This window comes from Rhineura floridana, chromosome 1 (genome assembly GCF_030035675.1).
Source record: "Rhineura floridana isolate rRhiFlo1 chromosome 1, rRhiFlo1.hap2, whole genome shotgun sequence".
Classification (NCBI taxonomy): domain Eukaryota; kingdom Metazoa; phylum Chordata; class Lepidosauria; order Squamata; family Rhineuridae; genus Rhineura; species Rhineura floridana.
In genome coordinates, this window is record NC_084480.1 from 110459405 (window position 1) to 110472958 (window position 13554).

General features: G+C 42.6%; 1 protein-coding gene across 2 annotated transcripts in view; it reads right to left on the minus strand.

The window, feature by feature from the left end:
• ERMP1 (endoplasmic reticulum metallopeptidase 1) overlaps positions 1-13554 on the minus strand; it is a 43697-nt gene that overhangs the window by 12297 nt on the left and 17846 nt on the right. For both annotated transcript variants that reach the window (XM_061629405.1, XM_061629414.1), the window contains exons 6-12: positions 13182-13274; positions 12125-12337; positions 7961-8178; positions 6415-6589; positions 4546-4736; positions 2859-3011; positions 1124-1326 (exon numbers count right to left, since the gene is read on the minus strand). In XM_061629405.1, the coding sequence (XP_061485389.1) occupies positions 1124-1326; positions 2859-3011; positions 4546-4736; positions 6415-6589; positions 7961-8178; positions 12125-12337; positions 13182-13274 (1246 nt within the window). The remainder of the gene's footprint in view (positions 1-1123; positions 1327-2858; positions 3012-4545; positions 4737-6414; positions 6590-7960; positions 8179-12124; positions 12338-13181; positions 13275-13554) is intronic.

Consider the following 13554-nt stretch of genomic DNA (forward strand, 5'->3'; position numbering starts at 1 on the left):
TTTTTGCTAGCTGCAGCCACTCACGTGACAGGCATCCCAGCATGCAGTGCGTTCCCACCCTTTAGTTGCACAGGGGTTTTTTGCCTGATGAAAATTGTACCGGTATTCCGGAATTGGCTCAGATAGCAGCAGCATTTCCCACACACACTCTTGTGTCAATACAACTAAAATAATTTTAAAAGTCAGATCCTAAAGGGAGAGGGCTTGCATGGTGATGGGAGATAATCTTAGACCTCCTACACAGTGGGGAACAGTGCGCATGCGTATAATGGGTGAGAGAAAAAAACAAGCCTTGTGAAAGACAGTTGCACAAAATGCCGGTATATTGGCTGAAAAAGCTGCTGTTCCTTTATGCAAAAAGTACGCAGGGTGAAAGGGATTTTAGAAATCGGGACAGAAGCGCTACCTTTTAATCCGTTAAACTAATGCAATCAGCCCCATGTGTGAAAGCAGCCATGTGGAATGGTCAGCTTCAGTCCCAACAACTCAGATTATCCTGGAAGGTGGACATGAGGGTTGGGGGTGAGGTGGGGAATATGCATCGTGTGGTTTAAACAGTCCCCAGCCCTGAAAAAGTCCCATACAAGGAGGCTCTGGGAGGAAGGAAAGGAAAAAACAGCCTTTCCCCTCCCCCCTCTTTCTAGCCACCCCCCCCATAGCAATAAAGCACAAAGATCTAGTACTGGCTGCCAGCCCTGAAACTATATAGCACAGCATGTGAAGCTTTCAGGATGGTAGGAAAGAAAGAAAAACCTGTCCCTTTTCCTTTCGCTTCTCCTGAAAATCCCACCATCTGCAAGCCCTAAATTGCAGTACAAGACTTCTGTTCCAGGCTAGTTTGAGCCCTAAACAGGGGCACTCCTCTTAGGAATGCTGTAACATTTTGTTGCAAGTCCCCACTTGTATGCATTTCTTGCAAGTCCTCACTTGTATGCATTTCAATTTAACTATTGCTTGTAAGTCACTTTGGGACTTTTCATGGTGGAAAACAATTCACACATTCAATAAACCTAACCTAAGTAATTAAATAATTGAAGGTATTTGTTGATTTTTGAAAAGTCTTCCATAAGTTGATAGTCCTATTAAAAATTGAATGGTTCATTGAAGAGATGTTGCTACCAACCTGAATAAATAGTCAACTGGAAGGATCCAAGGTAAGCCACAGAGAGGCGATTCTTCCTCACATTTTGTTCTAACAGAGTCATTGAGTTCAGGTATATGTGGAGTGACATGAGACATTCCACCATAATCAAGCCCATTAATCCATATCCCAGAATCACTTTTTGCCAAGTGTCCATCCAGGCTATGAAATCTTCGACTCATGTGCTGGAAAAGTGACCAAACAAACCAGAAAATTTGGATTCCTGATATCTGTTCAGCAGCCATGCTATGACAATCCATAAAAAGAATATTAAGTGCTACTACTGAGGCAACAATTTTGCAATACAGAGTTTATTTTCTACCCTCAAGGGAAAAAACTAATACCCACTTGGATGATGTCAAAAATATTTTGGAACAGGTAATCACAGAATGTTCTGCGGGTCTGACCTGAGTGAAGGGTTCAGTAAGAAGGTGCTTGGAGTTTGCCTAGAGAGACTATGGAGGCAGGTATGGATATCAGAACCTGAATTAAGATATGCTAATCAAGCTTCAAGTTTATACATAGCTCAGAAAAACTATATTAAATTAGATGCCATGAGTACCTAAGTTTGAGAAGTATCAATAAATACTTTCAGTTCGGGGGTCAATGGGAACACATTCAGACTTGAAAGAGCAGTAAAGGTGTATTTGTTACCCACTTAAGAATACATCACGAAAGAAATTTCATCTTGACCCCAGATGGAACCACTAAGGTTAGTTTCTAGATTCAAACTGCAGTTTGAATACAGGGGAAGATTGTTTCCCTCTAGTATCATCACCACCTTCCTTTGTTTATCCATAGTATATTTAAACAGCAGCACAGTACATATGAACCAGCCGTGTCATATACTTACTGAGTCTCATGCACTGCGTTTCAAACAGCAAGGCCTGGAGGCACGAGCAGCAAGTCATTCTTGTTTTCTAACCAGCCATATCCATACTTGTGGACTGGCAGCAATGAACATCTGTTTTACACAAGGCTGTAAGGCACACCCAGTGACATGTCACAGACAGATCTAGGGCACCTTCGTGTAGAGATGGGCAAATCAATCAGTTTTGGTTTCTCATTTTTCCAATCTTAAATTCAGTTCTCCACATTTTTATATCAGTCTGCTCCATTTTAAGTCCTCATGAAAATTCACCAGCATTTTAGTGCTGATATTTCCTAATATACACATTTTTGCATGCAATTTTGTCTCACATACATATTTTTGCATGCAATTTCTAATAAACACATTTTAATGCAGTTTGCTATAGTATATGCATTTTGGTATGCATTACTTGGCTACAGAATTGCGCTGTACAATTTAGGCTTGCGAATTTTGAAGGATGTCTGAATGCCAGTTTGCGCCTTGTGGTGGAAACTGCAACTTAGGAAGGTTTGCCTTTACATGCAAACTGATCCAAATTTCCCCCAATCCCAACTTTGGTGCAGAAATATATTCCACCCCCTTTCAAGCAATATGCTGTGCTGACCATCCAACCACCCAGTGCACAAAACAAGGTTCATAAAGGTGGGCAAGCTGTTACTAATTTGGGTAGGCTGTTAAATTATTTGTCCCAATCTTCTGGGTGTTACTAGCCCCATTTCACTGCAGGGGAAATTATAAATTGCCAAGTGATGAAAGATCAGAAGCAGAGTCGCTATAGCAAGCTATACAAGCTCTCAGGCCACATCTTTCATTACAATTACATGCATCCTCCTTTGCATTTCTTACCTGAAGAAAGATTCGCTTAGGCCTTGGGTTTGCAGAATCTGAACTGTAAGGGAAGAAGATTCCACTGCAAACAAGGATGAGCGTAACTGCAAAAATGGTTGTTAATGTTATTATTGTCATCTTTGTGCTTTTGGCAAGGTAGATAAAATTAAGCTGAAAAACAGAAGAAGAAAAGCAAGGATAAGAATATTTCGCTTATAAAAATGCATCTAGAAAAACAGCTTAGTGAACTTGCAGCTTTTAAAAAAATTAGGTTTATGTTATACTATATCACAAGGACTTCTTATCCTCATTATAGCTCTGGGGAAAAACCAGGAGTAGCACTGTAACAAAATTCCAGGGCTGAGCACCATATCCCTTAATTCTAAGAATATGCACTTGGCTCCAGTCAGCAGACTTTCGGGTTCTGGTAAGAAAACAATGCTGAAGTCTGCACATGTCTGACTTAGAAACTGTCATATTCAAGCAGAGATCTGAACCTGGACCTTTCATGTATGTGCTTTAGTAAGGTCAAGAGTCAGCGAGTAGGCATAGCATTTACTAGAATGCAGCATTCTGAAAATCTCAGCTTTTGTAAAAATAAAAGATTCTCTTCCTTGGAGCTGTGAAGAGAGTAAGGGCAATGGTTAGTGAAATCTTAGACGCCTGAGGAGTTTTGTGCAGAATTTTCAGTGGTTGGAAGTTGGGTTTCAGTGCTTTGCAGAGTTCCTTACCCTTCCTCATAACTAGCAGTAGCAGCATGAAGTATGTCAATTAATAGACATGATTCACTAGAAAAGACAATAATACTGGGAAAAACTGAAGGGAGTAGAAAAAGAGGAAGACCAAACAAGAGATGGATTGATTCCATAAAGGAAGCCACAGACCTGAACTTACACGGTCTGAGCAGGGTGGTTTATAACAAATGCCACTGGAGATCACTGATTCATAGGGTCGCCGTAAGTCGTAATTGACTTGGGCACATAACACAAACACATAATTTGCATATATTGGAGCAAAAAACGTGAGTGTACACAGTTCTGCTGATCACACAACCATCCACAGAACAAACAAAGGTTCAAGAAGCGACTGACCTGCTAATTTTTGTCTGTGTGGGCTTAATTTTCTGGGGTTAATTCTTTGTTTTTATCTGCAGGGTATAACCATCTCTATTTTACAAGAGGGAAAACTCTAAAAATGTGACCAAAGATCAGAAACAGTCCATAACAAACTGCACCTAAGACCCAAGCTCTCAGGCCACACATTTTTCATGGACAAAAGAAGAGAGATGTTGAGAAAATAGGCTCAGAAAATTCATTGTTGCATTTATGGAGATTCTACTACACCGGAGCAAAATTTTACATGTGCATTTAAAAATCACAGAACTGTCTGAGGGCACATGATGGCATTTTTAAACCTACAGATCAAAGGTTAAGGCTGTGATCCTATACAGCAGGAATGGGGAACTGCTGGCCCTCCAGATGTTGCTGAACTACAACTCCCATCATCCCTGACCATTGGTCATGTTTGCTAGGGCTGATGGGAGTTGTAGTTCTGTAACACCTGGAGAGCCAAATGTCCCCCATTCCTGCTATACCTTGAATTCACCTTGAATTCAATGGGACTTGCTTCTGAATAGGCATGTATTGGATTGCACTGTAAATCAGCTTATTTATAGAACACAAAGTATTTCTTAAAGCATTCTTACAAAGTAGGAAGACAGAAGTATAGACACTATAACAAAAAAAGCAGCCAATATTATATCAGGTGGAATTTCTGAACCACTGCGTCCCATGATGGGAACGAACATTTCAAATATAATCCAGTTGAGGTATATTAAATAGAGGTGCGGAATAAACATCCCCAGGAAGTAAACTGCAACAAATTTCATTGTGGCACCTACAAGACAGAGAGAGAGAGAGAGAGAGATAAATAAGCAGCTGGCAGTATAGGAATTCTAGACGTCAACATCATCTACTACATTACAACATAGATACCATTTGACATAGTCACAAAACAAAGTACAACTTGTCAGCAAGAGCCTATATAAGCATTATTTTTGAGTCAACATGGCTCTATACAAACAGCATGTAGAACAGATTTTCCGACAATGTGAACTGTCATATTGATTTAATTTTTTTTTAAAAAAATAAATTGTGTAAGTCTACAGAGCAGGACCGGCACACACAAGAGGGAGAAACATCAGGGCACATTGGGAGACCATGCTTTCTTCAAGTTAAACTAGCAAGAGAGTGCAAGCATTAAACTCGTGAAAAAAGAGGATGGTATTTCAAGGCTATACAGCCCGAACAGTGCACTTTGTTTTGATGACTCTGCCAGGCACAGGTTGGCAGTGGCAGGTGGGAGTCTAGCCAAGAGCTTTATAAAGAATGGCATGTCAACCCAGCAGGTTCCATCATGGGAGGAGTCTTGTGAAGGCAGGAGTCTTGTGAAGGCAGGAGTCTATAAGCAGAAGCCTTGCAGTGGGCCTCTGGTATTGCAGAGACCCTGTGAGCGATCCGCAGGCCCCTCAGCTGTCCCACATTCTTTGGTGTAACAAAAAAAGCAGAAAAAATGTTGACCTTTCTCTTTTTGCCCTAAGAGACCAGGGGTTGCAGTCAACCACGTCCTACTCAGAGTAGATCCACTGAAATTAATGAACCTAAGTTAATTGTGCGTATTAACTTCAATGGATCTACTATGAGTAGAACTAGCATCCCAAGGGTTCAAATCCCCATTCGGCTATGAAGCTCATTGGGTGACCTTGGGCCAGCAGCTGCATCACAAGAGCCAGATGGTGCTGAGACTTACAGCTTGAGAGTGGGAGAGTGCATGAGCAGGAAGCACCAGCAGCCCGCATGAGCAGCAAGGCCTCCCCAAACCAGGTAGCTTGGAGACCCATGGGAGAGGGAAGGAGAGCACCGCGGCGAGAGGAAGAGCAACCACAAGGCCTGAATGTCAGTGACCCCTGGGGAGAAGAGCAGGATGCTATACAACCCATTTGGGCTGATGGAGGAGAAAAGGAAGCTTCAGCGCATGCCAGCGCTTGGAGGCACTGGGGAGATTGTGAAGAGGAGAGCTGGCAAGGGGCGCACATTGCCTGCAGAGTGTTTGGGAGTGCCTGGTTATGTGTACTTAGGTAGGGGTGTGTGTGTGTGTGTCTGGGGAGTATCTCTCTCTCTCTCTGTGTTTTTAGCTCTCTCTGTGTGTGTGTTTTTGGGAGTGCCTGGGTGCATGTTTGGGGGCACCTGTGTGTGTGTGTTTGGGGGTGCCTGGGGCTGTACGGGTGTGTTTGGCAGTGCTGTAGGGTGAGGTGGGGTTGGCATGCAAAGTGTGCAGGGGCAACAGCCCCCTAAATAAATAAATAAATATGCAGCGCTGGGTTTGCTGTTCTGTTGCTCCTCAGCCCCAGTTTTGATTGCCATTACTCTTTAGTTCCCAACTGTGTACATTTCCACTAGCATTTCTGCCTTAATAAACCATAATAATTTATATTGGAACACTTTAAAATCATTTGCAGACATTGCAGTCCTTACAAGAACCCTGAAAGGGTCAGTCTTGAGCCTTATTATCATACCTTTTTCTTTGAATTCCTTATATGTCATTAATTTTGTGAGTAGAGGAAACACTACCCATATTGCACTGACAAATGCTGAGGAAAGTCCTAGGTAAGTAAGTAAAGCTAGTGTAATTGACCAAAAAACCAATGGAATATCAAAAAAGATCTCTCCAAGGAACTGTTCATTTGTATTCTGGGAAAAGAAAAACAAAATCAAATACAAGTTTAAATCCCCATGCATTTACTTTTAATGGCAAACTTTCCGACCATCTTAAAAAGCAGACTTGCAGTGCAATTCAAACCCAAGATCTGCTGGAATAAGCAAGTTTGCAGTAGGTGGATCTTGAGTTTGGAATAGGGGTAACTGATGCCAGCATAACTGAATGTGAGTTCCACCAGTTTCCTATATTTAGGATTGCTCTGGAACAGCTCTCTCATATGCATATCTACTGAGACGTTAAGTGCCACAATGTTCAAAGGGACTTACTCCCAGGTAACAGGGTAAAGGAATGCAGCCTAAGCCCTTTTCTGTGTTTTTCTTAATGTTTGTACTAATATGGCCTGAAGAACCTTGATATTTTACATTAAATTCGAAGCTTGTGTTTGCTTTGCCTTAAGATTGCAAAAGGATTCTGGATTTGGAAGTTTCTCTTAAGGAAAAGGGTCGTTCAGATCTGAAATGTGCCAGGCTTTAATAAACAGCTTCTATTTGACAACAAAACATTTTTACTGCCTTGGGACTGACCTTGGCATTCTTGGTTTCCTCTTTTGGTTTTCTTCTTTACATCATGTCTACTGACATCACCAATATATAGCTTCAAGTTCTAAACTAGCTCATGAAGAATATAATACTGTTCATCTGTTGCAATTCACAGTGCTTTTATTATGCACTATGTTTATTATTAAGGCTGATATTTATTATACTAATTAGCTTTATTTAACTAATACACTATTCAACAGTCAAGCTGTAACTGTGTATTTGAATTTACTCCCCGACTTCAGAATGAAAGATGATTGACGCGCAGAGTTTCTCCTGCCAAGACACTGCCATTGCCTGAGGACTCTGTCGTCCCCACTCACCCGCCCGCCCACCACAGGCAGCATGCCAACCTAGAGTTTTCAGCCAACTATCATTAGGCTGCTGGCTAAATATGTGTAGGAGGAGGACAAAACAAACTTGGCCCCTGAATCTTGTAGCCTGGACAAGATAAGCACAGAAAGCAATCTAGTCTGTGGACAGTCAGTGAAATACAGCTATGAGTTTTGTCTCAGTACTCAATGGAAGGAAAGGGCCATAGCTCAGCAGTGGAGCACATGCTTGACAAGCAGAAGGTTCAATCTCTGGAATGTCTGCTTAAAAGGAATCAGGGAGCAGGTGATGGGCATGACCTCGGCCAAAGATGCTGCAGAGCAGCTGCCAGTCAGTAGACAACACAGGATAAAGCAGCTTTATGACTAACTCTGACACAGAATGAACGAACGTTGAATTTAGGCTTATATGTTTATAATTAAAGGAAAACCAGAGAATAACTATTTTAAATCGAATTATACATGCACCACTTACTTTAAAGTAGAATGTCTTGGCTAATGTATGTAGAAGAATTAGTTTAGCCAAAGCTGCAGTTCCATACAGAAAAACTGAGACATAGAAGTGGGAATACCAAGAAAGCGAGTGTCCAATGAGAGAAATAAACACTGCTACAATAAGGATTCCAACCAAGGTGGCAATCCAACTAAGGACTGTGAAGCCAAAGGCAACTGCAAGCACCTTCAGATAACTAACTGCGGAAAGAGAAAGAAAAATAGACAAAGCCCAGATTAATACATTTCTTCTAGCAGAATGCTTCCTCTAGCTAGAATGTCTAAAGCTGCAGAATCCAAGCTAACAGCACCTCACCCAAGAAACAAAGGACTCTTTTCAGGATTGGGGTGTAAATGACCAGGCAGTCTTGTGTCCTATTAAAATCAACAGCATGCCTAACCTTGTTTAGATTAGTCCCATGGGCCTCATTTCAGAGCTTAAAACTCTCCAGTGGCATTTCAATGTGCAGTACACTCTCCTATTGCATAGACAGAGACTCCCTTTGCTCACAGTAGCAATCGCTACAGTGTGATGCCTCTACAATGTACAGCCCAGAGGCAAACTATTTTCCTGACTGTGGGCAGCATTCAATGCACTTGTTTCATTAGCCCAAGGATCTACACTTGTGCAACAGCACTTCTCTCCTCCCCTCATGCATGCTCCATGCCCTCCCCATATCTGCTCTAGAGGGTTGGGTGAACATGTTTATGAGGTGTTTGGGGGGAGGAGAGGGTGAGAAGTTCCACTGTGCAAGTGTAAATCCTAATGCTAAAAGAACTTGCTACTTAGTGCTATATTGGATACAAGCCTGTAAATCTGCAGCCATTAAGGATGGCTCTCATCCTTTTATATTGTAGTGCAATAGCTACAGGTAACCCATCACAGCATCCCACTGGATACTAGGAAAGACAGAGTGGTGCTTTTGGTCAATAAGAAAGCCCATCCAGGAACTGTTATTCAGCTGGTTCTGGTCAGATAGTGCTCCCTCTTAAAGATCATATTTGCAAGCTGGGAGTGCTTCTGGACCCAGTCCTGCTCCTGGAGGGACCAGGCTGCAGCTCTGACTAGGAGAGTGTTTGCATACATACAGCTGAAGTTTTCACTGTGGCTCTTTCCAGAGAAAATAGATCTGGCCTCTCTCACACACATGTTTAAATAGCCTACTGGTTCCATTGTTGTCATGTAACACTCCAAAATGAAACAATTAAATGTTTAAGGGCAATAGACCGGGTGGCACCAAAACGTCCTCTCCCCCTGAACAGAACTCAGACTGCACCCTGGTACACACCACGGTTACGCCGTCTGAGACAGGAGGTGAGACGACTAGAACGCCGATGGCGGAAGTCGCGCGCTGAAGGCGATCGAACACTGGTTAGAGCGGCAATAGCGGCCTACCAGCGGGCAACAAAGGCAGCAAAGAGGCATTTTTTTGCTGCCTCTATTGCGTCGGCAGAGTGCTGTCCCAGGAGGTTGTTCCAAGTGGTCCGAAGCCTGGTCGGTCCAGTTGCTCAGGAACCTATGGAACATTCAAAAGCCTCCTGTGACACATTTGTAAAACACTTTGCCGATAAAGTCGAGCGCCTAAAGGGCAAGATTCCGTACGTCGTGGTTACAAGTAGTGGTCCAGAGACGGCCAGTTGCAATCCGGTCTGCTGGGATCGGTTTCAGCTTCTTCTCTCTGATGACGTGGACAAGGTGCTCTCTACTGTGAAACCAACCACTTGCTTGCTTGATCCTTGCCCTTCATGGCTCATTGTAAGCTGTAAAGAGAGACTGGGCAAAGGGATCAGGGCAATGGTAAATGCATCCTTGGAGGAGGGTGCAATGCCATTAGCCCTCAAGGAGGCAGTGATAAGACCTCTTTTGAAAAAGCCCTCCTTGGACCCCCAAGATTTAAACAACTTTCGCCCAGTCTCCAATTTACCATTCTTGGGCAAGGTGATTGAGCGTGTGGTGGCTAAACAGTTACAGACACACTTGGAGGAAGCAGATTATTTAGATCCTTTCCAATCAGGCTTCAGGACTGGACATGGAACTGAAACAGCCTTGGTCGCTCTGGTGGATGATATGAGGAGGGCGTTGGATAGGGGAGAACATACTTTCCTCGTCCTCCTGGATCTCTCAGCGACTTTCGATACTGTTGACCACGGTATCCTGTTAAATCGCTTGGAGGGATTGGGAATGGGAGGCACTGTTTTACGGTGGTTCCGTTCCTATCTCTCCAACAGATATCAATGAGTAGCGTTGGGGGATGAGGTTTCAGACCCTTGGCCCCTTAATTGTGGTGTGCCACAGGGCTCTATCCTCGCCCCCATGCTATTCAACATTTATATGAAACCGCTGGGAGCTATCATCAGGAGTTTTGGGCTGCAGTGTCACCAGTATGCGGATGACACGCAGCTCTATCTCTCGTTTAAATCCTCACCAGAGTTGGCTGTGGAAACCTTGTCCAATTGCCTGGAGTCCGTAAGTGGATGGATGGGAGAGAACAGGCTGAGGCTGAACCCCGACAAGACCGAGGTGTTACTGGTGGGGGATAAGGGAAGGTTGGGAAACTTTGACCTGGTGCTTAATGGGGTGAGACTGCCCCTAAAGGACCAGGTCCGCAGCCTGGGGGTCATTTTGGACTCTCAACTGTCCATGGAGCCCCAGGTAGCTGCAGTAAGTCGGGCAGCCTGGTACCAACTTCATCTGGTACAGAGGCTGCGACCCTACCTTCCTATACATCTGCTTCCACGAGTGATACATGCCCTGGTCTCCTCTCGATTAGACTACTGTAATGCGCTCTACGTGGGGTTACCCTTGAAGACGGTCCAGAAATTGCAGCTGGTACAGAATGCGGCGGCACGCTTAATAAAGCAAAGCCATCGCTGGGATCATGTCACCCCAGTGTTGATGGAGCTACACTGGTTGCCAGTTGTATACCGGGCCCAATTCAAGGTGTTGGTATTAACCTTTAAATCCCTAAATGGTTTCGGCCCAGTTTATCTGAAGGAACGCCTCCAGTATCACCAAATATGCCGCCAAACAAGATCGGCCTCACAAGACCTTCTCTCGGTCCCACCGGTGAAAACAGCTAGGCTGGTGCGGACCAGAGAGAGGGACTTCTCGGTCGTGGCCCCCACCCTCTGGAACTTGCTTCCTTTTGACCTTCGACATGCCTCCTCCCTGATGGCTTTTCGTCGAGCCTTAAAGACCTTGTTATTCAGGCAGGCCTATGGGATTTCTGGGGTGGGTTAGGCTATTACTAACAGGTGGTTTACTGTTGTATGAATATGTTTTAAATTGTGTTTTATATTGTGTAAGTCGCCCAGAGTGTCTGTTAAGTCAGACAGATGGGCGACTAACAAATAAAATTTTATTATTATTTATTATAATGGGGAAAAGTAAGTGCTACCAAGCATTCCCTCTTGGGTGATTTGACAAAATGTCATAAAATGGTACCAGCAGGATCCAGAAACCAGCAGGCAGAGCTTTTGTGTGTGCATCACTGCTTCTAAAGGACCCCTTTCCATTGCTCCTCCAAGACACCCTGAAAGTTAGGGGTCCTTCCAGAACAACCTTAACGCAATGCAAGGCACTGCAATTGGCAGAAGCAATTCAGAAAAAGCCCCTGTTCTTGACTAGGTATCTTGGACTTTTTGGATCTCAGGCTAGGTGTCTTGGGTTCGTTTTTAGGGTCTGTCACATGTAGCTGATGCTCTCTCTAAAGAGTTCATCCTCTCCACCTCCAACAGTTTAAAACTTAGCAACCGCAGCTTTCTTTGTAGGATGTGGGAGGCGCAGCAGCAAAAACTACAGCCAGTGTGGTGTAATGGTTAGGGTACTGGACTATGACCTGGGAGACCAAGGTTTGAATTCCCACTCAGCCATGAAGCCGACTGGGTGGCTTTGGGTGAGTCACTGTCTCTCAGCCTAACCTACTTCACTTTGCTGCGAGGATAAAATGGATAGGTGGAAGAGTGTGTACACCACCTTGAGCTCCTTGGGAAAGAAGGTGGGATATAAATATAATAATAACTTAAAATAAAAAAGAAAGCTTTGATCACACAAACGGCTTGTTTGCCTGTGCATAAATGGGATTTACCATAATTAAATATAATTAGTCCCACTTTGTCAGAAAGCCATACACAGAAGTGGACTTACCTCTTTTTCTGGGCTGCAATGTTTTTTTTCCTAGATAAAGAATGGCAACTGCTATAATGATATAGTTCATAATGGAGCCAACACGAGCTGGGTAGGCCACAACGAACATACCAAACACATCAAAGAAGACAACATTTCCATGTCGATATTCATGAGATTTGGCCAGTTTGTCTGACTTTGCTAAGTATCTTAGCATACCCAGAATATTATCACCTTTGGAAAAATATAAATGTGTATTTAGGATTTGTCTTTTCCTCAGCATTTTCACATACAATTCCATTAAGTATATGACAGAACAGAGCATATCTTAAGGAAGACATCGGGACCGTTTCAGAATCTGAGTTTCTTTATCAAAAGAAGTCAAAAAAGGAAAGGAAAGTGAACCATAACTGGACTTTATGCTGCTGTTCTTAGCACTATGAAACTTTACAAATTAATACTCTTAATGAATTGTTGTCTCTAAAATATAGTGGAGAAAACTACAGTGTGAAGAACAAATAATTCCCCTTCCTATCTGAAACACATTTTCAAGAATGATAAAGAAAGCAGATAAAACATAACCAAGTAGACAGTTCAAGTAAAAGTGTATAAAAGGGTGTGAGATCTATAAATTATCTTCATTAATTAAAGTTTAAAATTAACTTCACACAGCCCAAATAGTGCGGATCAAGACACAGAGCCAATTAATGTAATTTGATTTTCTGTTACATTTATTTATTTATTATTTCAGTGTGTATGCCGCTTTTCCACATCCCATGCACAAAGTGGCTCACAACACATGAGCAAAATATGCACCTCAATACATAGTTACCTCAATGCATCATGACAGTAAGTCTAATGCCAATTTGTTTCAAAATAGAATATGACAATCCAAATAAATAAGTTCATTTGGACAACATGGATATTTTAACATATTTAGATTTTCTGCCTGTATGTTTGCTTTTTTCAGAATGTTATGATAAAATAAGGCCTGTGGTTTTAAGTTAACAACCAACATGGAAAGTAATATTTCAGGTTTGCACTGCTATAAAATCCATGAGAAACTTTCAATACCAACCTGCCCTCTGAATAGAATCTGTCAGAATTCGGTCAGCTGTGTCATACTTCGTATGGTAGATGTAACCATTTTCAATGAAAGCCAGATCTATCCCTATCAATATAATTTAATTATAATGTTATCAAACTAAAAATATTCAACTAAACCAAATCACTTTAAAAAAACTAATAAAATTAATTATAATCATCTGTTTTACCAAATAGCCATGTTCAGATGCATGCCTATGACTTCAACAACCATGGCTGTGTGCTCTCCCTCACTGCCTCCCTCCCCTCCTCCTCTTGTATGCCAGATTCAGCATGGAGGAGTTCTCTGTTAGATCTGATCAGTAGCAAACTATGACTTTGCTGAAAAAGTCATAGTAGGTTGGCTA